Source organism: Eubalaena glacialis, chromosome 13, assembly GCF_028564815.1.
Source record: "Eubalaena glacialis isolate mEubGla1 chromosome 13, mEubGla1.1.hap2.+ XY, whole genome shotgun sequence".
In the NCBI taxonomy this organism is placed as follows: Eukaryota; Metazoa; Chordata; class Mammalia; order Artiodactyla; family Balaenidae; genus Eubalaena; species Eubalaena glacialis.
In genome coordinates, this window is record NC_083728.1 from 25,450,121 (window position 1) to 25,476,294 (window position 26,174).

The window sequence follows — 26,174 nt, forward strand, 5'->3', positions numbered from 1 at the left end:
TCAGTCAATCAGATGAAGGACACAAGAGGTAGTAGAACAAGATAAGGGGGCCAATGTCCACCTCTTCCATTTACCATTGTACTAGAAGTCCAGCCAGTGCAGTAAGGCAAGAAAAAAAAGACAAAACAGTGTCAGGATTGGAAAAAAAAAACCAAAATTATCCTTGCTTACAGAGGATATGATTGTGTACATAGTCAACACAAGTATTTAAAAGCAAGTAAGAGCTCATCAAGGCTGCTGAACAGAAGATCAATCTACTAAAAGCAATCCATTTGTAAACACCTGCCACAAACATCTAAAAAATAAAAAAATTTTAAATAACATAAAAAACACCTAGAAATCAACCTAACAAAATATATTCAGGATCTTTATAGAGAAAAATAAATAACTTTATTTTAAAAATTTATTTATTTTTTATTTATTTTTGACTACGTTGGGTCTTCATTGCTGCATGGGTTTTCTCTAGTTGCAGAGAGCGGGGGCTAGGCGCATGGGCTTCATAGTTGTGGCACGCAGGCTCAGTAGTTGTGGTGCACGGGCTTAGTTGCTCCGTAGAGTATGGGATCTTCCCAGACGAGGGCTCGAACCCGTGTCCCCTGCATTGGCAGGCAATTCTTAACCACTGCGCCACCAGGGAAGTCCCGAGAAAAATAAATAAGTTTATTGAAATACACTAAAGAAGATCTAAATAAATGGAGAGAGAAAAAAACCCAAAAACACAAAATAAAATAAATAAGTGCAGAAATACATATAAATATATAATACATATATAAAAATATATATCAATATATACATCAATATGTACCATGTTAATGTTGATATACTCAATGACATAAAGATGTTAACTCTCCCCCTAAGTAATTTACAGATTAATACAATTTTAGTAAAAATTCAAAAAAGCTTTTTTTCCCCTAAAACTTGACAAGGTGACTCTAAAATGTCTCAGACAGTGCAAGATGCTCTTTTTTTTTTTTTTGGCTATACTGCGCGGCTTGCGGAATCTCAGTTCCCTGGTCAGGGATTGAACCCAGGCCACAGCAGTGAAAAGCCAGAATCCTAACCACTAGGATTAGGTCCTTAGTCCCTAACTAAGCCACCAGGGAACTCCCACAAGATACCCTTGAAGAAGAACAAGGTGTGAGGACTTCCCCTACCAAATCAAGATTTATTATAAATCTTTAGTAATTTAACAGTGCATATACAGATCAATGTGTCAAAATAGAGAGATAGGAATAACCCGTGGATTTATGGACACTTAATGTATGACAGAGATGGCCCTATAGGTCACTGGGAGAAGGATGCACTATCCCATAAGTGGTGCTGGGACAACTGCTTATCCTTATGGGAAAAAAATGAAATAGAATTCCTACCTCACACCACATACATATTTGAACTATAAAACTTTGGGATAACAATATAGGAGAAATTCTTTATGACTTTGGGGTATATAGGTTTTCTAAAACAAGACAAAAACTGCCACTAACACTACGGGAAAAGATTGATAAATCTGACTATATTAAAACTAAGAATTTTTATTTATCAAAAAACAACAGAGAGGGTGAGAACACAAACCACAAACCTGGAGAAGATATTTGCATCACATATAATTAGCAAAGGACTAGTATCCAGAATATGTAAAGAATTCCTATTAGCTGAAAAGAAAAACAAACCACCTAGTTTTAAACAGGCAAAGACATGAATGGAACCTTTACAGACAAAGACTCCCAGAAGGGTTATAACATATGAACAGATGCTCTACCTCATTAGTCACAGTAGTCAAAGAAATGCAAATTAAAACCACAATGAGAAATCATTTCATACCTGCCAGATTGGAGAAAAAAAAAATTGGTATGCTGATAAGGGCATAAAACAAGAGTTTTTATCCACTGCTGGTCAGAGTATAGACTGATGCAACCACTTTAGGAAACAGTTTCATATTACCTAGTTAAGTTGGACACGAGCATATCTGTTCAAGTAATTCAACTCCCAAATTCTATATATCTATCTATATCTATACCTGTATTGATCTATACACACACATAAGAATGTTAGAGCAGTATTCTTTGTAGTAGCAAAAAACTGAAACAGGGACTTCCCTGCTGGCGCGGTGGTTAAGAATTCACCTACCAATGCAGGGGACACGGGTTCGATCCCTGGTTCCGGAAGATCCCACATGCCACGGAGCAACTAAGCCCGTGCGCCACAACTACTGAAGCCCGCGCGCTCCAGGGCCCGCGTGCCGCAACTACTGAGCCTGCGTGCAGCAACTACTGAAGCCCACGCACCTAGAGCCCGTGCTCCGCAACAAAAAAGCAACCACAATGAGAAGTCTGCGCACCGCAACAAAGAGTAGCCCCCACTCACCGCAACTAGAGAAAGCCCGCGTGCAGCAGCGAAGACCCAGCGCAGCCAAAAATAAATAAAAAACAAAAAAACCCTGAAACAACCCAATGTCCATCAACGATAGAATGAATAAATAAGTGGATTAAACAGAAATGAAAATAAATGAACCATAGCTACAGTATATACATGAATGACTCTCAAAAGCAATGTTGAAAGAGAAAGCAAGTTGCAGAAGAATATATACAGTATGATTTCATTTATACCAGGGCAAAACACAGTCAAAACTAAACAATGTATTATTTAGGATAGTCATATAGGTAGTAACATCCATTTTTAAAAAGCAAGGGAACGATAAAGACATTAAACCTTAATCACTGTAGTGCTAACTCCAGGGAGAAGGGGCATGTAATTGAGAAGTGAAACAGGCAGTGTCTGGGGTAAGGCAGTGTTTTATTCCATGAACACTGGGATTACCTGGATATAAGTGGTCACAATAGCCATAAGTGTGGGTGAGATGGGCCTGGAAGATGGAGCAGAGTAAGAGAAAAAAGGAACATCAACACTTGAAGTCGCTAGTGAAGGATAGGAAGTTGTTTAGGCCAGAGAAGTTACCCTGTGGAGAGTGGGAGGAGAGTCAGGAAAGTGGAGGCCAAGGGCACATTGTGTGCAGCAGTGAGGTGGGTTGGGATGCAGGCTGAGGCACATCCTTTGGATTCAGCCAGGTTCCCTGCTGACTTTGGCTGGAGCAGTTTCAGCAGAGACCTGGGGGTGGAGATCACACAGCTGAGGACTGAGTGGGTGGTGAGAAAGCACAGACACAGAATGGGTCAACTCTGAAAAAGTATGAGAAGGAGAGGAAGGAGATAGCAGCTGGGTGGATGCTGGGGCAGAGGGTTCCTAGAGAGACGTTAAAGAGTCTTCAGGTGGCCGATTAAAACCACAAGGAGATTTGCACACCCATCAGTTTAACAAAAATTTATTTCAGACTGACAAGTGCTGACAGGGATGTGGAACAACAAGCCCTCTCAGACACTGCTGGTGAGAGGATAAACTATTTTGGAAAACAATTTGGCAATATCTAGGAAAGTTAAAAATGTGTTAAGATGCATCATTGTAATATGTGCCATTATTTTATGTAACACTACCTACTTTTAAAAACTGCTGCAGGGGGCTTCCCTGCTGGCGCAGTGGTTGAGAATCTGCCTGCCAATGCAGCGGACACGGGTTCGAGCCCTAGTCTGGGAAGATCCCACATGCCGCGGAGCAACTAGGCACGTGAGCCACAATTACTGAGCCTGCGCGTCTGGAGCCTGTGCTCCGCAACAAGAGAGGCCGCGATAATGAGAGGCCCGCGCACCGCGATGAAGAGTGGCCCCCACTTGACGCAACTAGAGAAAGCCCTCGCACAGAAACGAAGACCCAACACAGCCATAAATAAATAAATAAATAAATAAACAAACAAACCCAAAGTTTAAAAAAAAAAAAAGAATTACCTCTTTAAAAAAAAAAAAAAATGTGCCTTCAGCTCAGAAACTTCACCCTTAAGTACACTTATGGCCCAGAGACACCTACTCATGGGCACTAAGAGACAATGTTCATTTTTCCATGTATGCAATAATGGCAGACTGACTATACAACCCGAATGCCAGCAAACAGGAGAACAGATAAATTAATCATGGGATGTAGACAATGAAATTATATACAGCAGCAAAAATGAATACATTCAAAGTCTATGCATGACTCTTAACAGAAAAAAGCAAACTGCAGAAGGATAAGTACAGTATGGTACCATTTATATGAAGGGTTTAAACACAGAAAGAATTCTATGAAGCATTTAATGATTTATACATATGTAGTAAAAGTATAAAAACGCATACAAATTTAACTAAACTCAGGACAGTGGCAGGAGGGTGGAAGGTCTAGGATGTGCTAGGAACTTGACATATTGCAAGTTAGAATCTGTATGGTAGGTATCATTCTGCCCGCTTTACTGAAGAAGAAACTGAGGTTCGGGGAAGTGAACTGGTTGGAATTTCAGTTTCACCCGGTTTTGACATCGGTTTCACTGGTTGAACGAATGAAAGAAAGAACGGCCTCGAGTTAGTTCTCAGGCCTATCCCCGATCTCCCTTCGCTGCCCAGGGCAGGAGGTGGAAGGACCGCATGGGAAAAATACTGCGCTCAGCAGGGACCAAAGTCCACTCCGGCCCCGCCCCCGTGCGTTTGGCCCGCCCCTATGGCTCAGCTCCAGCGGGACTCATGAATATGCAAGCCAGGGGAAGATATTTAAAGGCGCCGGCGCCACGCGCAGGTCCCTACCCGGCGCCGCCTGACCCGCTCCAGTCTCCAGTCCGCGGCTCGGCACCCTTCGCCCGTGTCCATCACTCCGTGCGGAAACGCCGCCGGCATGTCGGACAAGCTGCCTTACAAAGTCGGTGAGTTCCAGGACGTGCAGCCGGCCGCATCTGCTCCGCCTTCGCTGGGGGCCTGTTGAGGCGGTTGCCGCGGAGCCGACCCGGGGCGCTCTGAAAGACCCCCCTGAATCGCCGGCACAGCGCGGTCTTGGCCGCGCGAGGCCGTCTGGGGGTTGAAGTTCTCCCGCCGCCGCGAGCGGGTCTTCGGAGGCGGCCGCGGACTATGCGTCCCGGCGTGCCCCGCGAGGCCGGTGCAGCGGCGAGGCCCGCGGAGCGGCGAACTGGCGGCGTGTTCCGCCAGAGCCGCCTGGGGCAGGCGGGCAGCGCGCACCTGGCCGCGGCGTGGGACCAGTGGCACCTGCCGGGACCTACACTAGGGGGCCTGGATCCTGCCTCCTGGGCCTGGACCGGCTCTTTGGCTAACTTGGTGGTCCCGGGCAAGTGCCCACCCTCTCTGGGCCTCCTACAGGGAAGGCGAGAGCACTGGGGCCCCGAAGGGCACGTGGGGAGAGGCCTGGAGACTGAGCCCAAGGCCGGGCTAGTCCACTTACCAGGGACTTTGGGCTTGTTACTCAACCTCTTGGGGTCACCCACCTGGCCAGAAGGTACAGTCATACAGAGAATCTCGAAATTTTGGAGTGGTTAGAAAACTTCTTCCTGCTGTTCTATGGATTGAAGCTGATACACTGATAGTTAACGTTTATTGGGCGTTTACTGTGGAATGGGCATTGTCTTCTACGTTTATTATAGATTAATTCATTTTATTCTAATGGCTTTTTAGGGTAGGGACTATTACTTTCTCATTTTATGATGGGTTTACTGAAACCCAGGAAAAAAGGTAACTTGCCCACATTTTTACAGCTGGGAGGTGGTGGAGCAGGATATGAACCCAGGCTGTGCCCACCTTTTCACCACTGTATATAAGTGAACACATCTGGAATAACCCTAATGACCTTTCAGCAAAAACCAGTTCAGCCTGGCTAGCAATTTTTAAAGTAAATTCAAGATGCCATTCAACCTGGAGAAAAGCATCATTCATGGAGCACTTGCTATGTATCTGGGGATTTGCATTTGTTTACAGAATGATCTTTAGAGGTGGACTTTATCTCATGATACAGAGGAAGAAACTGAAGCCCTAACAGGAAGTGACTTGCAAAGACTGTGGAAAATAACAACCTATCAATAGTAGTTTATAAAGTAGCAGGCCAGAGTAGGTATTGTCCCTCTTGTGTGGATGAAACTGAAGCCCAGAAAGATTAAGTCAAGGTCCAGTGGCAGAAGTGGAATGGGGACATGTTACACTGTGGAGAGTTGGATGGGTTAGGGTTGAGGGCTTCGGGTTGTGTGGCAGCAGATAAGGCTGCATTTGGAAGTGGAGGAGCTTGGCTAGGTAGGGTTAGAGGAAGGACGCTTCCATCAGGGAGGGCACAGTGTGCCCGACCTTGCCCATATGGCATCTTCTTTAATCCTCAGGGCTCATAGAAGGTTAGGGATGATTATTCCCACTTTACAGATGAAGAAACTGAGGCTCAGAGAGGGTTTTGCTATTATGCCTCTTAGCTTGTCCTGGGACAGGTGTTACTGCAACCTCTGCAAGTCCTCAGCTCTCCTGGGCACCAAAACCCCCAGAGCTTAGAGTGCCAGACCCTCCTGTGCCCTTGGAGTTGAGGGACCCACGAAAACACCAGGGCTGACACAGCTGTCCTGAGGGCAGTGAAAGAGTTCTTTTCGGCTAGAGGGACAGGTGGTGGCAGAGGGGGTGAAGCTTAGGATAGGACAGGAACCATTGTCCACTACTGCTGTGCCCCTCCCAGGAGCCTCTGGCTCTAGCCCTCCCTGGCCACCAGTCCTGCCTCTGCCATTGACTGGCTGTGGAACCTGGGGCAAACCCTTCTCTGAGCCTTTCCTCATTCGTAAATGCTGGGAGTTGGACTAGGTTCAGATTTGTTTCTTGTTTGCTAACCCTGTCTCATGCCAGCCCCTTTCGTGGACCTTCTCTCATTCAGTCCTAACAACAGGTGTGGTTGGTAAACATTTGCGGACCCCTTCTCTGTGCCAGGCCCAGCTGGGCACTAGAGATACAAGGGTGACTCAAGGATGAGGGTGGGACAGACATGCATACGGATAATATAGTAGTATTGTCTCCATTTTATAAGTGAGGAGATCTGCCCAATTCTCTGTCTCCGTGGCCACCACCCCAGTCCTGGTCTCCCTCCTCACAGGTCTCCCCGGGTCTGTTGCTCCACAGATACATGCAGCAACCAAAGAGGGCTTTTCGGAAGACAAGTCTGGTCATGATACTCCCCTTAAAACTCTATAGGAATAAAGTCCTGATTCATCATCTTACTCCCTCTACTAGAGTCACCCTGGCACACTCTGTTCCTCCAGCAACAAAATACCAAGTTCTTTCCTGTTTCCAGGTTTTTGTTGAGCCCCTGCTGTGTGCCAGGTACTGTATCAGGTGCTGGGGAGGAGCCTTCCAGGGTAAGAGAGCTGCTTGGTTAAAGCCCTGAGGTGGGAATGAGTTTAGCTCACCCGGAGGTTCGTGTGGTTAAGCAACTAGAGAGGGGGAGAAGAGGGTGGAGAGGTGGGGGAGAAGGTTGGGCAGTCACCTGGGTAGGACCCTAAAGCCATATGATGAGTTAGGATTTTATTCATGGTTAAGGGGAAGCCATTGGATGTTGGCTTGTTTTTTACTTGAGCAGAAGAATGGAGGTGATATATTTTAAAATTGAAAAGTTTGTTTCTCTGACTTCTGTGGGGAGAATAGTACGTGGGAGCAGGGAGACCAGTGAGGAGGTGGCTTCAGTGATCCACGGTGGTGAGATGCTGTTGGATTGCTTGTATTGGGGATGTTGAGCCAACAGTGTGCTGATGGGTTGAAAGGGGGTGCAAGGGAGAAAGAGAAAGCAAGAAATCGTTAAGTTTTTGGCTGGAGCAGCTGGTCGAATGGTGGTTTCATTTCCTAAAATGGGAAGATTTGGGGAGTGACAAGTTTGGGGGTGAGGGCAAGGAGTCACGAGGGCTCAAACTTGACACATAATCCAGTTGGGCATCCAAATTGAGATGCTGAATAGGCAGTTGGATTATATGAGTCTCAAGTTCAGGGGAGAAGATTGGGCTGGAGATGAATGTGTGGGAGACATTTCCATAGAAAAGGTATTTCAAGCCATAAAATGGGATGAGCTCATCTGGTAGGAGAGAAGAGGGAGATGATGAAGCCCTGAGGGCTTCCAAACTTTAGAGTCTGTAACAGGAAGAGGAGCCAGGAAGGTGGTAGGGAAGCCACAGAAAGACAGGCCTAGAAGCCAAGCAAAGAAAGGGTTTCAGAAGGAGAGAGTACTTAGTGCTATTCGTGCTGCAGGGAGAACCATGAACATAGGTAATTGACCATTAGTTATGGGGATTAGGCCTTACAGAGACCTTGAGAAGAGCAGTTTTAGTGGAGTAGTGAAGTCATCAAGGAGGTAAAACGATATGGGATCAGGCCCCACAGAGCAGAGACAGCCCTGTCTGTTGTAACAAAGGAATGCCTGGTCTGTAACTACATGTGAGGAGGACTAGTGGATTCCCTGGAGGAAAAGTGGCATAGTTCTGAATTCTTCTCGATGAATTGTGAAGTGAGGTCATCAGTTGATGAGGAAAGGTTAGAAGTTTGGAGTGGAAAAGGTGGTAAATTTACTAAGAAGATGTAATAGGATTGCTGGAGTGTCCCTTGAGATTTGTGGTCTTAATAAATGAAACTCTTGGTGTGGTCATCATTTTCCTCCTGCTGGGCTCAATGACTTGGGTGCAGTGGAGGGCTGGGTTTAACCAGGGTGGGAGTTTTGCTGAGGAGTTCTCAGAGAACAAGAGGGTAGAAGGGACAGTGGAATCTAAATTGTGGAAGATGTTGAGAACATGAAGGGTGCAGTGAGGTACAGTGATAATCGTAGGATAAATGGATTAAAGGTTCTGACCTGACCCGTTGCAGCTTTATTGGAGTTTGGGCTCTAGACAGAGAGTATTGGAAAGATGGGACATGGCCAGAGTCCGTTGCTTGAAATCAAGATTTCCAAGGGAGAGTATGATGGGTGATGGCCTGCCAAAGTGGGCAGGGGTTGGAGGGGGTGTGTGTTGAGGCACAGTGGGAGTAGTCCCTCCCATAGGGGGGTGTATTTCATCTGTGAAGTTGTTTAGATGTACAGTAGGAAGCAGAGTGACTTAGTTGGTTTTATTTATTACTAAATTCTCTATAGCCCTTTCCCTCCCACCCACCACCCCTTTTGGGTGATTGGCAGGATCTAAGCTCCCCTAAAGATAAAAATCACGAGGAGTTCCAGGCCCCATCCTAGACCTACTGAATTTGATTCCCCAGGGGAGATTTGTAAGCATGCCAGATGACCCTTATCAGGGAAGTTTGCAAACACTGACCTAGGGACTGACCTTGAGAATGGGCTAGTGTGGCAGGGGAGGGAGGGTGAGATTATAAGGGACAGGAGTTGTATTCATTGTACTATGACATTTTATATAAGGGACTTGAGCGTCCGAGAATTTTGGTATCCACAGGCGTTCCCGGAACCAATCCACTGTAGATACCAAGGGATGACTAATAACATCGAAGCCAGAGAATGTAGATTCGTGTCAAAGTCCCAATGATCATGCTAACTGAACCCCAAAATTCATCAGTTAACCTACGAGTTACAGGCAGGGCGGGCCTGGGTAGGTCTCTATGTGGAAGAACACACTTCCTGCAGGTAGGTTGGCTGCTGCTTGCTTGCAAAAGACGGGAGACCTGAACTGCGCATGCCCAGTTTATTCCGCCTAAGTTTACTAGTTAGACAAGTCACTCCACCTCCCCTGGGGCAGAGAGAGGCCAAGAGTGTTAGTTACACAGATGAGTTCCCTCCATGTGGAGAGAAACATTAGGAGTGGAGAAGCATTTTTATATCTTCAAGGAGATCAAGGAGCTGTGCCCAGTCCAAGGTGTTAGATTATATCATTTATGAGTGCTGAAGTCACCAAGAGTGATGACTAGGAATGTGGAGAGCCAGGAGCTAAAATCTTCAGGGAATGAGGACGTTGGTAGGTGGCAGCAGAAAGGGTAGCAGGAGGTATATATAGGCTGATAGCTATTTTTCAAGGGGGCACTTACCTGTGTTGTAATATTCATGGTCCTGTGTGATTCTTTGATTAAATGTGTTCTCCCACAAGGCTATAAGTAAGCTGTGGTTACTGGCAGGGACCATGTCTTTCTTTTTTGACTGCCCTGGCTCCATAAATCCTTGTTGAATGAGTGAGAGAGTGCAGTGACCGGATTACCCAGTCTCGTGTTTCTTGCCCGCAAGTGGATGAGTGCTGAGTGGCAGTGCTTTGTGGTTGGTGGGATGCGGTGGTTCACGAACTCCCATCCATCCTGCCCCCACAGCTGACATCAGCCTGGCCGCCTGGGGACGCAAGGTCCTGGACCTCGCAGAGAATGAGATGCCGGGCCTGATGCGCATGCGGGAGATGTACTCGGCCTCCAAACCACTGAAGGGCGCCCGCATTGCCGGCTGCCTGCACATGACCGTGGAGACAGCTGTCCTCATTGAGACCCTCGTTGCCCTGGGTGCTGAGGTGAGGCCCGCAGCAGCAGTTCTTGTGCAGTGGGGAACTCCAGTCTTGTGCCCCCTCAGGCCCAGCAGGGGCTCCAGCTACAGCCTTGTCACAGTGCCCCCCACCTCCATTTGTCGTGACTGTTCTGCAGATTTTCTCTCGCTGGGAAGACGGCGTCTGACTGCCCTCAGTTCACATTCTCCTGACTGGGGAGCTCTGATAGGAAAAACTCAAGCCCGGCGTTCTGCTGAGTCACCTAAGGACTGGCTCTCCTAGGCCCTCCTGGGGCATGTGCCTGCCCTTGGCCAATCATGGCTGCTGGAAGGATGGCGCCCTCTGATTGGTTCAGCCTGGGTTATGTGTACCAATGATTGCAGCTCTTCCAACTTCTCTGGGGGCAAGATGTTTCCCAAAGCAGGGGGCGGGGCAGAGCAGCAAAAGCCAGCTACAGAATACACCAGGGTTCAGTCCTTGCACCTCTTCTTTCTTTTATACACTCACACTCTTGGCAATCTGATTTTATGGCTTTAAATACTGTCTGTATGGTGATGACTCCCAGTTATATGTACTAGCCTGGACTTCTCCCTGGAACTCCAGACTTGGATACCCAGCAGCTGATGTATCACCTCCACTTGGAGATCTGATTGACATCTCAGCCTCAACATGTCCAAAGGAACTCATGATTTCCTTCTCTTCTTGGAGGCTTCCCCGTGTAGGCAGATGCAGACTTCAGCCTTACAGGCCCTCTCAGTTCAAGAACCTGGGGTTGTCCCTGACTCCTCTTGCTCTCTTACTCCAACAGCGAACCCTGCAGCAAATCCTGTCAGCTCAGCCCTCAAAGTACACGCATCATCACCTCCACTGCTAGAGGTGCATTTCTTGTCTGAACTCTTAACAACAGCTTCTGCCCTGTCTCCTTGCTTCTGTGTGGAGCCTTTTCCCTTCCACACAGCAGAGCCATGTTTTAACATAAGTTGGGTCTTGTCAGTGCTCTGGCTCCCATCCACTCCCATCCACTGGTTGCCATTTGCAAACCAGCCTGAGGTTGCAGAACTGGCTGGATGTAGATCCCGAGCCTCTCGGGCCTAGCTCCAGGGCTTTTTCTTATCCCTGTCCAGTGACCTTGGTCTTCTGAACTGTCTGTGACCAGCCCTGTTTTGCTGGCTCTTTCAGGTGCGGTGGTCCAGCTGCAATATCTTCTCCACCCAGGACCATGCAGCAGCTGCCATTGCCAAGGCTGGCATTCCAGGTGAGGCCAGCTTGCTTCTGGGGGATGCAGGAATGCATGAAGTGGCTCTGCTTTTTCCTGTTTGCTTCACTGACTTTTACTGCTACAGACTTCCCGGCGGTAGAGGAGAGGAGTCATGGCCACAGAATCCTAGCCTAGTGACCCATTGGAAAGAACTGTTTTGTCCAACTGTCATCTAAAATCCTATTGAAGGCACTTACTTGCCCAGTTCAAGTCATGTGATCAGGAAGGATGGGATCTAATGATTGGGAACCACACGATGTTGAAGAGGGGAAATTCTTTAAAGGAATAATGTGGGTCTGTTTCCGAAAGAATCAGGGAGGGATACTGGGCAGAAAAATGTCTCAGAGGTCCATTGCATAGTATCTGATGGTTTGGGTGCTGGGGAAGTACCAGGACCGAAGAGGAAAGACTTTCTCACAAGCTGCTGGAGAAATAGGCACAAGTCTGCCTGGGCTTGAGGAGGGCAGTGGTTAGCTCTGATGATGATGAAATAGGACATTCACAGTTCCTTCTAACCAGCCACTGGTGGAGGGTAAAGAGTGGGGGAGGACCTCTCCAGAGACTGACCAAGGCTGGATTGGCCTGTCTCCAACTCCTCAGCCTAGTTTGGGCTCCATGGCCCTTTTCTGGGAAAGGTTTTGTTTTTAATGCCATTGTCTGCCCCAATTTGGGGAGGGGAAGCTGGCCCTGCTTTGGCAGGTGTCCTTTGCTCACAGGAGGTTCATGGGAGCCCCACACCTGTGTCTCAGTTGTACCATATGATGGGAGGAGCCTGGGCTGGCAGTCAGGAGCACTGGGTTCTTTTTTTTTGGCTGTGCCATGTGGCTTGCGAGATCTTAGTTCCCCGACCAGGGATCAAACCTGGGCGCCTAGCAGTGGAAGTGCAGAGTCCTAACCACTGGTCTGCCCTCGAATTCCCAGGAGCCCTGCCTGGGTTCTGATGCCTGCTCAGGAATGCCATGCTGAGTGACCTGGGCACATCTTAGCCCCTCTCTGGGCATCTGTAAATGATGATGATGGTAATGGCTGCCTCACAGGGTTTCTGTGAGGAAAAATGAGATGGGGCATGAAGCGGTTAGAGTAATGTCTGGCACAGAGAACGTGCTCCATACATGGTAGCTGCTGTTAGTAGTTTTTGGCCAGACTTTGCTTAGGATAACCTACCACAGAGACTGCTGGCCCATCAAGTCCTTTCAGTGCATAATGAATCTTGGATCTTGTCTCGCTTGGGTCCACCTGAGTGTGGCTTCCTGCCCCTGTACACCTCCATCCTAGCAGTAGGCATTGTGGGTAGGAGCCCTGGTCACTGGGTTGGGGGCCCAGACAGAAGAGGTAGGAAAGGAAATAATTATTTCCAGATACCTATATATGGGGGGGGGGTCTGTACTTGGCCTCTGTCTCACATAATCCATACTATTATAGATGAGGAAACTGAGGCTCAGAGAGGTGAAGTGATTTTCCCAAAGTCACACAGCTGGTGAGTGCAGAACCAGGATTTGCACTCAGATTTCTCTGGCTCCAAGTTGTGTTCTTACCATTGCTGAGTCCTCAGAGGGGCTAGAGGTGGCAGGGGATGGGAATTAGGAAGGAGATAGTATTGGCTCTATCCAGGTGGGTCCCTGGAGCAGGTGCCAGTGGGGAGGGCCAGGCCCTGATGTGCCACTCACTCTCCAGTGTACGCCTGGAAGGGTGAAACGGATGAGGAATATCTGTGGTGCATTGAGCAGACGCTGTACTTCAAGGACGGGCCCCTCAACATGATTCTGGACGATGGTGGTGACCTCACCAACCTCATCCACACCAAGTACCCACAGCTCCTGTCAGGTGAGTAGGACGGGTGGATGGGCTGGGCGCTAGTGGTTTAAACGGGACCTGCTTGCCCACATGAAAGCAGCAGGCCTGGCAGGACTCCCAGTGCCTCGAGCAGCAGGTTCTGTGGAAGATGGGAGAACAGCAGGCTCCTGTAGGCGTGCTAGGGGCCGGCTTCGGGGCTGGGCGGCTAGGGGAGGCCTGGCTGAGATGATGACCCAAGGGCAAGCCAAGGCCAGGGCTGAGAACAGCTGGGAATGCGTCAGCTTTGTTAAAAGCGGGTGGGGAGGAAAGTGGGGTAGTGTAGTGAGTGCAAAGGCCCTGAGGCAGGAAAGGATAGACCATTCATAAAACAGAAACTTAGCCAGCATGGCAGCTTCCTTCACTGGGGAGAATTGCAGGTTGTGGCTGGAGCTTTAGTGAAGATCAGATGTGTAAAGACTTAATAGAATAGACTGAGAAAAGAGTTTGGCTTGATCCTGAGAGTAAAGGGAAGCAATTGGATGGTACTGAAAAGACTTCCCTGCAAATGTATATGTTAAAAATGGCTGCTGTGTAGAGGATGAGTTGTGGCTGGGACAGGCAAGCGACGATGGTGGCAGGGACTAGGGCAGGGACAGTGCAAGTGGAGAGTTGGGGAGTTGTTGGGAGGTAGAATCATTAGGCCTGGTGATGGTAGTGGCTCCTCCCTCATGCTGGCCTAGGTGATTAGGTGGACTGTGGTGTCCGTTACAGAGATAGGAACCCAGAAGGAGGAGCGGCTTTAGGAGGCAAAGATGAGGAATTTGGGTGAGTTCAGTTGTGGGATCTCTGAGGCTCTTGGAGTTTCATCCCAGATGCCACCCTGTCCCTTGGGCCACTCCTTCCTGGCCTGAAATTCATCCCCTCCTCTCTTGTTCAGGCATCCGAGGCATCTCCGAAGAGACCACAACGGGGGTCCACAACCTGTACAAGATGATGGCCAACGGGATCCTGAAGGTGCCTGCCATCAATGTCAACGACTCTGTCACCAAGGTGAGCCTGTGGGGCAGTGATGGCTCCAGCTGTTGGTTCCCAGAGCAGCTCAGGAGTAGGCCTTGCAGAAAGTCCCCTGGGAAGGCTGCAGGCTAGGGGCTTAGCCCTCATTTGAGGGGGAAAAGGGGTTGTAGACTTAGGGTAATGAGGCAAAGCATTAAAGGCATTAAAGAGGCAAAGAACTGTGCAGTGAGCCTCAGAGCTGGGCATCAAGAGGTTTAACGTGAAGCAGATTCTTTGACTGGGCAGTCTCTCATAGTTGATCCGCAGGAAGCCTTCTGGACTGGCAGAGAAAGGCCAGGGAGAAAGTCGTGGGACTGAGCAGGGCAAGGGGCACATGAGCACATTAGCTGGTGGGGAGAAGTCCCAGGAGGTGATCAGCCCAAGGCCCGCCAGGCTGAGATGTTGAGAGTGGGTCTGAGGCCCCAGGGCCTTGCCTGCCCCCGTAGCCGCCTTGCCCCCTCTCCTTTCAGAGCAAGTTTGACAACCTCTATGGCTGCCGGGAGTCCCTCATAGATGGCATCAAGCGGGCCACGGACGTGATGATTGCGGGCAAGGTGGCAGTGGTAGCGGGCTATGGCGACGTGGGCAAGGGCTGTGCCCAGGCCCTGAGGGGCTTCGGGGCCCGTGTCATCATCACGGAGATCGACCCCATCAACGCGCTTCAGGCTGCCATGGAGGGTATGATAGGGTGAAGGTTGGTTGTCAGCCACTGGGGCCAGAGGGGGGGCAAGGCCACCCTGGATGACGCACAGACACTGTCCCTACACAGGCTATGAGGTGACCATCATGGATGAGGCCTGTCAGGAGGGCAACATCTTTGTCACCACCACGGGCTGTATCGACATCATCCTCGGCAGGTAGGCGCCAGGCGGGAGTTCCCAGGGAGTGAAGGAAGGGGCAGGCTTGCAGCTGCTCTTGGTCCCTGACAGTCTGTCACAGGCTGGGGCTCCTCCACAGGCACTTTGAACAGATGAAAGATGACGCCATTGTGTGTAACATCGGACACTTTGACGTGGAGATTGACGTCAAGTGGCTGAACGAGAACGCTGTGGAGAAGGTGAACATCAAGCCCCAGGTGAGAAGCCCCAGCCCTGCCAGCAGGCTTGGTGGATGGAGCGCCGAGGGGGGCGTGCTCGTAGGCGGGCCGTCAAGGAAGTCAGATGACGAGGGTCTGGCAACCTGGGCAGTGGGATGGGTGCAAGAGGGACTGGTTTCAGGGCAGCTTAAATTGGAATCTTGGAGTGAGGCCAAGGCATCCCCATTTTTAAAGGTCCCAAGATGATTCCGATGTGCAGCCAAGGTTGAGTACCACCGCATTCAACTTGTTACTAGGCATGGTGATTGAGAACATGGGATCTGTCCTCAGACTGTCCAGGCTCATGTTGCAGCCACTTTGTAATGTGTGGCTCTGGACAAAGAACTTAATCCTTTAAACTTTAGTTTCTTTATCTGTGGAATGGGGATAATAGCAGTACTTAATTTACAGGGTTGTTAGTAGGATTAAATGTGATCATTTTATATATATATTGTGTATATGTGTATATATGGTTATATGTATGTTCTTAGCCCAGGGCACATGCCAATAATAATAATAACATTAGCTAATACGTAGTACTTAAACTAAGTGCCTTGTACATGTCAGCTCTTTAAATGCTCACAGCAGACCTATGAGGTCTGCTGCTCAGAGTTGCATAACAAATACTGGCTCTTATTAATTGTGTGTGCCAGGCCCTGTGCTGGAGGTTGTTCTGGGGCAGTCCAGGCCCTTTGTGGGCCCTGCTGGAGGTCGGGAGGCCTGCTGGACAGGAGGGTAGGATGAGGATAGGGGTGGACACTGGGAGCTGTGCCCACCAGCCCTTACCACTGTGCTGCCCACTTGCAGGTGGACCGCTACTTGTTGAAGAACGGGCGCCACATCATCATTCTGGCCGAGGGCCGGCTGGTCAACCTGGGCTGCGCCATGGGCCACCCCAGCTTCGTGATGAGCAACTCCTTCACCAACCAGGTGCTGGCGCAGATTGAGCTGTGGACCCACCCAGACAAGTATCCCATCGGGGTCCACTTCCTGCCCAAGAAGGTGGGTTCCTACCTCCACCCCTGGCCAAGGGTCATGTGTCCAGCCCTGGGCTCTCCATGCAGGCCTTGCCAGAGTTCATACAGCACTCGCCTCTCCACTCTCTTGAAGATCTTCACAGGGTCCTCCACAGGGCAGAAATCATTCTCTCCTTTTAACAGAGGAGGAAATTGGGGCCCAAAGCAGGGAATAACTCCCAGAGTGGCAGGGCTGGGTGGTGAGAGGAGCATGGGCTTTGGAGTGAGACACACCCAGGTTTGAATCTCACCCTTACCACTTAGAGGCTGTGTAACTGTGCCTCCATTTCCTTGTCTGTAAAATGAAGGTGATATTACCTCTTTAAGGATTGTGAGGATTTCCTTAGATCACAGGTCACAAACCCACATGCCCACAGGGATTGGGCAGGTAAATGGGCTGGGTGGGAACTGACCAAAGAGCACGTGCCCCAGTTGAAGAGGTTGGCTGCCTGTCATCAACCTGGACCCACTGGACCAGGGCTCCTGACGTTTCAAAGGAAGCCAGATATCAGTATATTTGTGTGAAATATTCAGTTTTTAAATATAACCAGGTTGGTTAACTTGGAAGTGTTTGTAAACCGAATGCAGCCTACAGGCTGCGTGATTGTGGCCTTGGAATGGGATGATGCCACTAACACACTGAGCATGGCACCTGACGTGTTGTGAGTGTGTGGTCAGATTAACCATGACAATGAGGTCGTCTGACGTCAAATCCAGTGCTTGTCCTAACACCCCCTGCAACTGCCCTCTCCCACAGGTCAGAACACTATGTTTTAGTCCTGGCTTTTTTTTGCCAGTGTCATGGGTGAACTTGGCTTTGCTACTTTGCCTGACTGGGCCTCAGTTTCCTTCTCAGATAAATGGTAAGAGTAGCTCTTGCTTCCAGCCCTTGGCTGCTGGAGAGGCTGCGGTGGAGTCTTCATACCACTCCTCCCACCCTTTGAAAAGCTGGTCTGCCAACTGATGAGAAGTAGGAAGAGGCTGGGTTGTCTGCCCCCGAGCCAGCCAACTCCTTTCCCCCTAGTCTTCCTCAGGCACTGTCTTGCCTGACCAGATGTTTTACCTGTAAGGGCCTCAGGGGGCTGTCCTGTCCTGGGCAGCCTGCCAGGTTCCCATGCTGGTTGTGCGGTTAAAAAAGTCTCATTCGACCCCTCATCTGATCTCAGTTGGAGGAAATACGGCTGTGAATATAGTGAGAGATTGGGTAGGCCTTTAAAATGAGGCCGGGGTTGGAAGTGAGAAAGCAAAGAGCTCACCTCCTACCCCAGCACCTGGCCCCATCCTATCTTCTTCCTTCATCACTGCCAAGATACGGGTTGGGGACAGGCTTCACATCTCACATGCGAGATGTGGGCAAGGGATTATGTACCTTGGTTAACAATGAAAGAGAGAGCGGCCACCATTTCTTAAGGTACTTGCACCAAGCGCTCTTGAATATCACTGATCTCTATACCAGCTGTGAGAGACCCAGCCTACAGATGAAGAAACTAAGCTTCAGAGGGTGACTTGCCTCCACAGCTGCAAAGTATTGGGCCAGGAGTGCATCCCACCCCTGCCTGTCCAAGTTGTTAACCGTTATGACCCACTGCCTCCTGGGTACGGGGAGCAGGGAGAAGGAAGGGTGTTCTCGGCTAAGCCAGGCCAAGAGAAGGGAGAATTCATTGTGTCCTCTGGGCACTGGAGACCTTCATTCTGCCTCCAGAGCTGACATGGACTTAGGACTTAGGGCTGGGCTCTGCTCCTGCCTTTGCCTGCCTCTCCCCAGTTTCTTCATTTGTTAAATAGAAGAATAAACCCTGGCCTCCTTCTTAAGGGTGTTTGTGAGCCTCTAATGAGACCGTGAGTGTGAAACCACTTGGGAATGTAAAGCTCTCTGGGCTGGGCTGTGGTTAAAGGCTATTGCGCCATTATGGGATGGGACTTGGGGGTAGAAAGAGGCCCTACCTGGAGCTGGACGCTGAGAAAGTGAGAGCCCCGCTTAGGGTTGATCCTTCTCTAAGTACAGCCACTTGCCCTTCTTCTCAGGCCCCCTTTATGCATTTCAGCACTGGTCAAACTTAGAAATAGGCCTTATCTAACACCAGCCTCTATCCTCCTTGGTTTCTGTTCTGTCTCTTCAAAGCTGCCTTGGAGACCATAACTTGAGACAAGTTATGGGACTTTGGAGCCAGGTGGACCCTGGATTCAAATCCTAGCTCTGTCATTAACTAGCTTTGTGACCTTGGGCAAGTCATTCCACCTTTCTGAGCCTTGATTTCCACGTTTGTGAAAGGAGATGGCAATTTTTTTATTAGTCAGGATCCTTTTGGTGGCAAGTGGTAGATAGAAACCCTGTTCAAACTGGTGTATTAGTTATCTGTTACTGTATAGCAATTTAAATCCAAAACTTACTGGCTTAAAACAATAAACATTTATTATTTCAGTTTCTGTGGGTTGAGAGTTTGAGAGCAGGGTAATTCATGAGGTTGTAGTCGAGATGTCAGCCAGGGCTGCAGTCATCTGAAGGCTTGACTGGAGCTGGAAGATCCACTTCACATCACTGTTGGCAGGTGGTTCCTTGCCACATGAGCATCTCCATAGGGCTGCTTAAATTTCCTCATGAGATGGCAGCTGGCCTCCCCCAGATCCAGGGGGAGAGCAAAGGAGGAAGCTGAAGTGCCTTTTAGGACCCAGTCTCCAAGTCACACACCACCACTTCTGCTTTATTCTATTCATTAGAATTGAGTCACTCAAGGGGTGAGGAATTAGGCTCCCCCTCTTGAAGGAAGGAGTTTTATGAATTTATAGACAAAGATTTTAAGGATGTATTTTGGAAGGCAGCTATGCTCACCACTATACCACCAGTGCTAAGGATGTATTTTGAAACAAACACAACCAGTGTAATCTAAAAAGGAACTCTATTGGTTCTGTAATGGAGGAGTCTAAGATTCAGACACTGGATCCAGGGATCCATTGGCATCAGAGCTCTTTCTCTGTCTCTTGGCCCTTTTTTCCTCCTACATTCACTTCACTTGTCAAATAGACTTGCCCCTGGTGAGCAGAGACTGATAGCCTCCCTGTTTAGGAATCCTGAAAGCCCCTGTCATGAAAATATGTCTTGTCCATAGATAAATTCCAGAGAAGCATTTTGGTTGGCTGCTTGGGTTGATGGAGGGTAAGGAAGGAGATGTAATTGATTGTCCCATTAGGGCTGCTTGGAGGGGAGGATGTAGCTTGGTTCCCCCTTGAAGAAGGGGAACTGAGCAGCCAAAAGCCACACTGGAGGCTGGCTGTGAGGATAGAATGAAGTAATATGCATAACACTCCACAGATGTCACAACAGAACAGTTCCTGCCTCTTTTTGGCAGCTAGATGCAAGTAAGGGATCCCAGAGCATGGCACTGATTCCAGCTTTTTCTGTGTTTCTCCCCAGCTGGACGAAGCAGTGGCTGAAGCCCACCTGGGCAAGCTGAATGTGAAGCTGACCAAGCTGACTGAGAAGCAGGCCCAGTACTTGGGCATGCCCTGTGATGGCCCCTTCAAACCTGATCACTACCGCTATTGAGAACCAGGCCTGCCCTATGCTTTCCAGCTGCTGTCCTTGCGTGGGTCCCACCTCTCCTCCCCAAGAGCAAATGGCACCACCTTTGAGATTGGTTTGATAATGTTCCCCATCAACTCCCTGGGGCTAGTCATTCAGTCTTTGGCCTCTGCTGCATCCCTCATACTGTTCCAAGTGTGGCAGGGGGAATTGAGAAGTCCCTCCTCAAGCCCTGGTCATGATAGAGGTACACGGGAGTTACCCACAGGGAGCCATGAGCTCAGGGGTTTTGGAACTGCTCACTCAGTCAGTCCTTCCTTAGGCTGGAAGTTGGCAGTGGTGTTCACAAAGCCCATGCACTTTACCATCCAGGCCCTCACTTGGCCTATGGACTTTATACCCATGTTCTTGGTTTACAGGTTCATTGGTTCCTCAGCCCATGACAGATGAGAAGGAGCTGTGTCAAAGGGTGTGGAGGAACTGTTGGAGTTTGAATGCTCCTGAGAGCCCGGCTTAGTGCTTGGCATTCTCTTAAACCTCAGAACGATGAGGTTGGTACTTTTAGTCCCTATTTTACAGGGGTTGGAATATATTGTTAAGGGATAGCCAAGAAAGGACGAGAGAAGTGACAGCCAGAGGTTGAGAGGGGCCAGAGAAACGTAAATGTGCATTGTAACTTGATGTTCCCATCACAACTCTGGGTCAAAAAGAGATTAATTTGGTTTATAATGTTAAAAGAGAGCAAGAAGGTGGGTTAATAAAAATTTTGGTGCCTAAAAGTATTTTGAGCCTTTATTTTGTAGATAATACACTGCCAACAATGTATGGTGTAAGCCAAGGGGTAATAGTCTGATGTGCTGTAATAGTCTGCTGTGTTGCGGTGTGGGGTGACAAGGGCTGCAGGCACACCCTTGGGCTTGGAAGAATGGGTAAAATGAAGAGAGAACTCTTGTGTCCAGGTGTGTCTTTTGTAAACAAGCCTGTTTTTTACCCAACCTAAGAGTCATTTAATAGGTGAGATTAACCTATTTATATTTATTGTAATCTCTGTTTGTATTTATTTCCTCTACCTTATTTTTTTCTGTTCCAATTTATAATTTCGTTTTCTCCCCATTTCCACTTTGGCTTGATCCAGTGCTCCTTGGGGGACTGTTGTTTATTGAGCACCTACTGAGTGCTAGGTGCTTTGTAGTTTCATTAATCTCGCAACAAGCTTAGTAATATTATTATCCTAGTTTTATGGATGAGAATGGAGACTTATAGAAGTTAAACGTCTTTCCTAAAGTCCACAGTTACAAGTGGCCTCATCATGATTTAAATCACAGGAAGGTGGGTGGGAAATGGGGCTCTCTATTTGCCTAAATCGTCATTTACTGAACCCCTGTTCTGGTCTTGGAAGTCAGAGAAAAACAAGAACCCGCCTGGGAAGGGTAACTAGAGACTATTCTAAGGGTCATCCACTGCATGGAAGGCCTGATGGGTATGCTGGGATGTTTGAGACCTAACCCCAGCCTGCTGGGAATCTCAAGCTAGAAGGAGAAGGCAGGCATACAAACAGCTTTGCCAACTCTTGGCACTTCCCTTTCTCTGCTCAGCTTTAGAGTTCAGTGTGCCTGGCAGCACTGAAAGGCAGGAGGGAAAAGGTGATGCTTGAATTGGATTTTGTTGTTTTGTTTTGTTTTTTAATATTTTATTTTCTTTTTATTTTTTTGGCTGCGTCAGGTCTTATTTGCAGCATTTGGGATCTTTCGTTGCAGCACGTGGGCTTCTCTCCAGTTGCATCGCTCGGGCTTCTCTCTAGTTGTGGTACACGGGTTTTCTCTATCTAGCTGTGGCACACGGGCTCCAGAGCGCATGGGCTCTGTAGTTTGCAGCATGCGGGCTCTCTAGCTGAGGCACACGAGCTCAGTAGTTGCGGCGCATGGGCTTAGTTGCCCCGTGGCATGTGGGATCTTAGTTTCCCGATCGGGGATTGAACCTGCATCCCCTGCATTGGAAGGCGGATTCTCTACCACTGGACCACAAGGGAAGTCCCTTGAAATGGATTTTGAAAGAACTAAAGATTTTTAATAGGAATTGAAGGCAAGAGCATTTTGGGCAGCAGAACAACTTAAGCAGGAGTGAGTTAGGGGGCAGGAAGTTTAACTGTAATATAGGGGGAGCTGTGAGGTAGAGGGCTAGAAAGGTGGCCTGGGAGACAGGAAGGAGAGCCCTTGAACACTAGGATGAGACCTTAGTTTTAATCCTTGAGCTGCACAGATCCCTGAAACGACCCTACTTGACTGAACATTCATACTTGTGGCTTGTTTTTGTATTCTCAGCCTCTGGCTATTACCTGGTATTAATTAGTGGAGAGATTCAGAGAGGCCAAATGGCCTGACCCAAGATCACACAGTAAGTGGTGCTGCCTGGACTCCACCTCGGGTTGGTCTGAGTCCTGGGCCAGGCACTTGTGTGAGACAAATGGCGAGTGTTTAAGTGAAGGTTGCTCTACTCAAGGCATGACGTTTTGACAGAAGGTAGTGGATTGCCGTTGGGGCTCTCTAGTATTTCTTCCTCCAGAGTTGAGTGAGAGTTGAGTACACAGGAGAACATGAGGAGATGGAGGTTGAGGCCAATCCTGCCTCTCAGATCAGCTTTCCCAACCATGAGTCCACAGCATCATGCTTGGCATGCCCTTGGCTGTATCTGGCATTGTAACTCCACCTCTTCTACTATTTGAGTGCAAATGCATCTGAGTGATAGAAAGAAGGGCTTGTTTAGTCTAACTTTTAAAAGTATATGGTGTCAAGCAAAACCCTTGTCGATGGCCTGCGGTCTGACAGGCGTGAAGGGCTGAAAACTAGAGGATCAATAGCCCCTCCCCATGCTTTCTCGGGCTTGGATGCTCATCAAGGTGTCCTGCCCAGTTAATTCTCAGCCTTTTTTTCTCCATGCATATAGTTGCTGTTGCATTAGGTTACAAGAATGTATGCTATGACTCTGCTGTAAATAATTTTAAAACTTTGGTACTTCAACTATTATTAGCAACAAACGACACAGGAACCACCTCTCAACTAATCATGACACCAGTGGTCAAAACAGACCGAGATCCACTGCTGCCCACTGCCATTTCTTTTACAGCTAATTGTGTACCAGCCATTGCTCTAAGTAAGCGCTTACTTAATCCTCCTGATAACCTTGTAGAGACTTGAATTCCCGTTTTACAGTTCAGAAAACAGGCTTTGAGAGAGTGAGCTGGTTTTTGTACTTGGTAGGACTCTGAGACCAGAATCCCAGCTCTTCTCAGTAGAAAAGGGGGAGGGCTGCTGTTCATCTGAGCCAGAGAGGTTAAACGCCTTATCCTTCATGGCAGCCACACTCCCTTCCCTCAAACCTGTCTGCTCCCAGACTCAAGAAATACCTTTCCAGATGTTCCCTCTGTGAGATCCAATGTAGTACCCCACATCCGGTCCCCTAGGGGTTCTGGTTTCTGTTATCCTGGCCTTTTCCTTTCCTCTTTGGAGGTGTCCTGCCAGTTCTCAGAACCTTTCTTTTTTTTAAAAAACACCCTCTCCTTTCACATCTGGTCTCAGCCTTACCTCTGATCTCAGATCTGCTAATCTGTCACATGTTTGACACTGACCAGGTATCCACAATGAAAGTTGATGCGTCTCCTGTTCCCCCCAACTCCACTCCTGATGCCTGGGCATCATGGGGAAAGAAGGAATTGGCCAAGGGTCCTATAGTATCTGGTCTGACTGGATTTTTTTTTCCAGGAAAGTGAGAAGGGAGGTTAAGACCTGGGGGATTTTGTGGAACAGTGGACTGGGCTTTGAAGGGAGGAGACCTGGGTCTGCTGTTAACTCACCATGTGACTTTGGGCAAGGACAGAAGTACCTACCTCAGATGGTTGTTTTGAGGGTCAGTGATATAACGTGTATATAAAGAGTTTTGGGGTTTTTTTTTTAACATCTTTATTGGAGTGTAATTGCTTTACAATGGTGTGTTAGTTTCTGCTTTATAACAAAGTGAATCAGCTATACATATACATATATCCCCATATCTCTTCCCTCTTGCGTCTCCCTCCCTCCCACCCTCCCTGTCCCACCCCTCTAGGTGGTCACAAAGTACCGAGCTAATCTCCCTGTGCTATGCTAATCTCCCTATGCTATGTGGCTGCTTCCCAGTAGCTATTTTACATTTGGTAGTGTATATATGTCTATGCCACTCTCTCACTTTGTCCCAGCTTACCCTTCCCCCTCCCCGTGTCCTCAAGTCCATTCTCTAGTAGGTCTGCGTCTTTATTCCCGTCTTTTCTTCGAGAACCTTGAAGAAAAGGTTCTTCATGACCTTTTTTTTTTTAAAATTCCATATATATGTGTTAGCATACGGTATTTGTTTTTCTCTTTCTGACTTACTTCACTCTGTATGACAGACTCTAGGTCCATCCACCTCACTACAAATGACTCAATTTCGTTTCTTTTTATGGCTGAGTAATATTCCATTGTATATATGTGCCGCATCTTTATCCATTCATCTGTTGATGGACACTTAGGTTGCTTCCATGTCCTGGCTATTGTAAATATATAAAGAGTTTTATGTCAAGTTTTCAGGGCTGTGTCAGGCACCACTGGATGGGAAGGAGCTGTTTTGAAGGCAGGAAATTTAGGATATTTAGAAAATTAAACAGTACTATAGAAAAATCTAAGGATCTTAGAACTTGGAAGGAACTTAGAGCATCTACAGAGCCAAATCCAGCATGTGTATATGGAGAAATGCGGGCCCAGAGAGTTTAAGTGACGTCCAAAGTCACCCTGCAGATCTAGGTGTCCTACTTGCCTCTAGGCAAGAGCTCTTTCCTGCATACCAAGGCCCTCTGCCCACCTCCACGTGGCAGGTTATGGTGGGAGGGCCTTGCTAGGCTAGATGTGCTGGAATCCCTTTTCAAGTCTTGTTGGAGACAAGTAATGAGGAGCTTGGAGGGTTTGAGGTAGCATGGACTAAAACCCGGGAGGGGTTGGGAGGGTTGTGAGGGGCTGCTTATGCCGGGAGAACTACAAGAGGCAGCAGGCAGGGGTCGGCTCTGCTTTGGGGAGCTGAGGATTCAGGAAACCTCAGGAATCCAGATTCTCATCCCTGAGACCCACTCAGGACTACCCCAGAGGACAAGGCTAGGAAATCTGCTTGAAGTGATGGAGGCAGCCAGGGGTGCTTATGTGATCAGGCCTTGTCAATCAGCTTCAGTAAGTTCCTCATGGATACACTCTCCAAACTGGCTCAAGGATAGGCACATAGCTCACATAGTTGGTCCAGATTCAACCCCAGGATTTCAGGATTTTTACTAGAAATCTGGTGTGATGCAATACAGAGAACTGTCCAACAGTGATCCCAGGAGCTTACCCTGGGCTGCCTGCACCCCGTGCGGGCTGTGCTTGGGGCCAGATTCCCTCAGGTCTGCTGGCTTCTCTCCCTGGCTGGAGGAGTTACAACCTCCGAGGGGTCCCAAAAGACCCCAGGTGCTGGGCAGTGGGCTTTTCCTGACAACTCCATAAATAGTTGGTACCTACATTCACACTGCTAAGTACCCTGATAGTCTGATTGCCCCCACTCACAGTTCTTCTCATACTTGCCTTATTACAAGGGAGAGAAACAGAAGTAGCTGGGAACATACACCCAGGGTATGTCCAACAGAATGCCCTGCCTCAGCATGTCTCTTTGTGGGGAACTTGCTGGCTCTTCTAACTGCTGGCTTGTATGGATCCCCACTAACCCAGTGGTTCTTAAACCTGAGTGTGTCAGGACCACCTGGAGGGCTTATTAAAACACAGATTGCTGGGCTCACCCCCAGAGCTTCTGATTCAGTAGGCCTGAGATGGGGCCCTATAATTTGCATTTCTAACAAGTTCCCTTTCGACCCCTCCCACCCAGTGCCTGTTGCACAGCAGGTGGCAACTGTAAAAGAGACCCACCTGTCCTGAAAATGGAGAAAAGGCGCTCTCTTCAGTAGGGCTGCCAGGCTTGTGAGCCTAGAGCTGCTTCTTTGCCCCCATGACGGGAAGTCTGCCTGAGGGTGACACCAACATAGAATTGAGAGAGTGACACATTCCAGAGGACCTGAATCTAGCCATGCTTTATGCTAACTAGATCTACCCACTGGACTGTTTAGTGCT

At 48.5% G+C, this 26,174-nt stretch overlaps 1 protein-coding gene across 1 annotated transcript; it reads left to right on the plus strand.

The window, feature by feature from the left end:
- Positions 1 to 4,667: 4,667 nt before the first annotated feature.
- Positions 4,668 to 20,815, plus strand: AHCY (adenosylhomocysteinase). Its single transcript, XM_061208761.1, has 10 exons — positions 4,668 to 4,777; positions 10,164 to 10,354; positions 11,507 to 11,582; positions 13,260 to 13,409; positions 14,296 to 14,408; positions 14,882 to 15,089; positions 15,181 to 15,268; positions 15,369 to 15,486; positions 16,294 to 16,488; positions 19,915 to 20,815. Exons 1-10 carry the CDS (start codon positions 4,750 to 4,752, stop codon positions 20,044 to 20,046), a joined length of 1,299 nt encoding a protein of 432 aa, XP_061064744.1. The 5' UTR covers positions 4,668 to 4,749; the 3' UTR covers positions 20,047 to 20,815.
- Positions 20,816 to 26,174: the final 5,359 nt, after the last annotated feature.

Excerpts from the sequence above, each read along its gene's own strand:
- AHCY (XM_061208761.1), top strand. The coding sequence starts at position 4,750 with ATGTCGGACAAGCTGCCTTACAAAGTCG. Across the intron at positions 11,583-13,259 it reads TGCCAAGGCTGGCATTCCAG|TGTACGCCTGGAAGGGTGAA; the intron begins GTGAGGCCAGCT and ends CTCACTCTCCAG. Across the intron at positions 13,410-14,295 it reads GTACCCACAGCTCCTGTCAG|GCATCCGAGGCATCTCCGAA; the intron begins GTGAGTAGGACG and ends TCTCTTGTTCAG.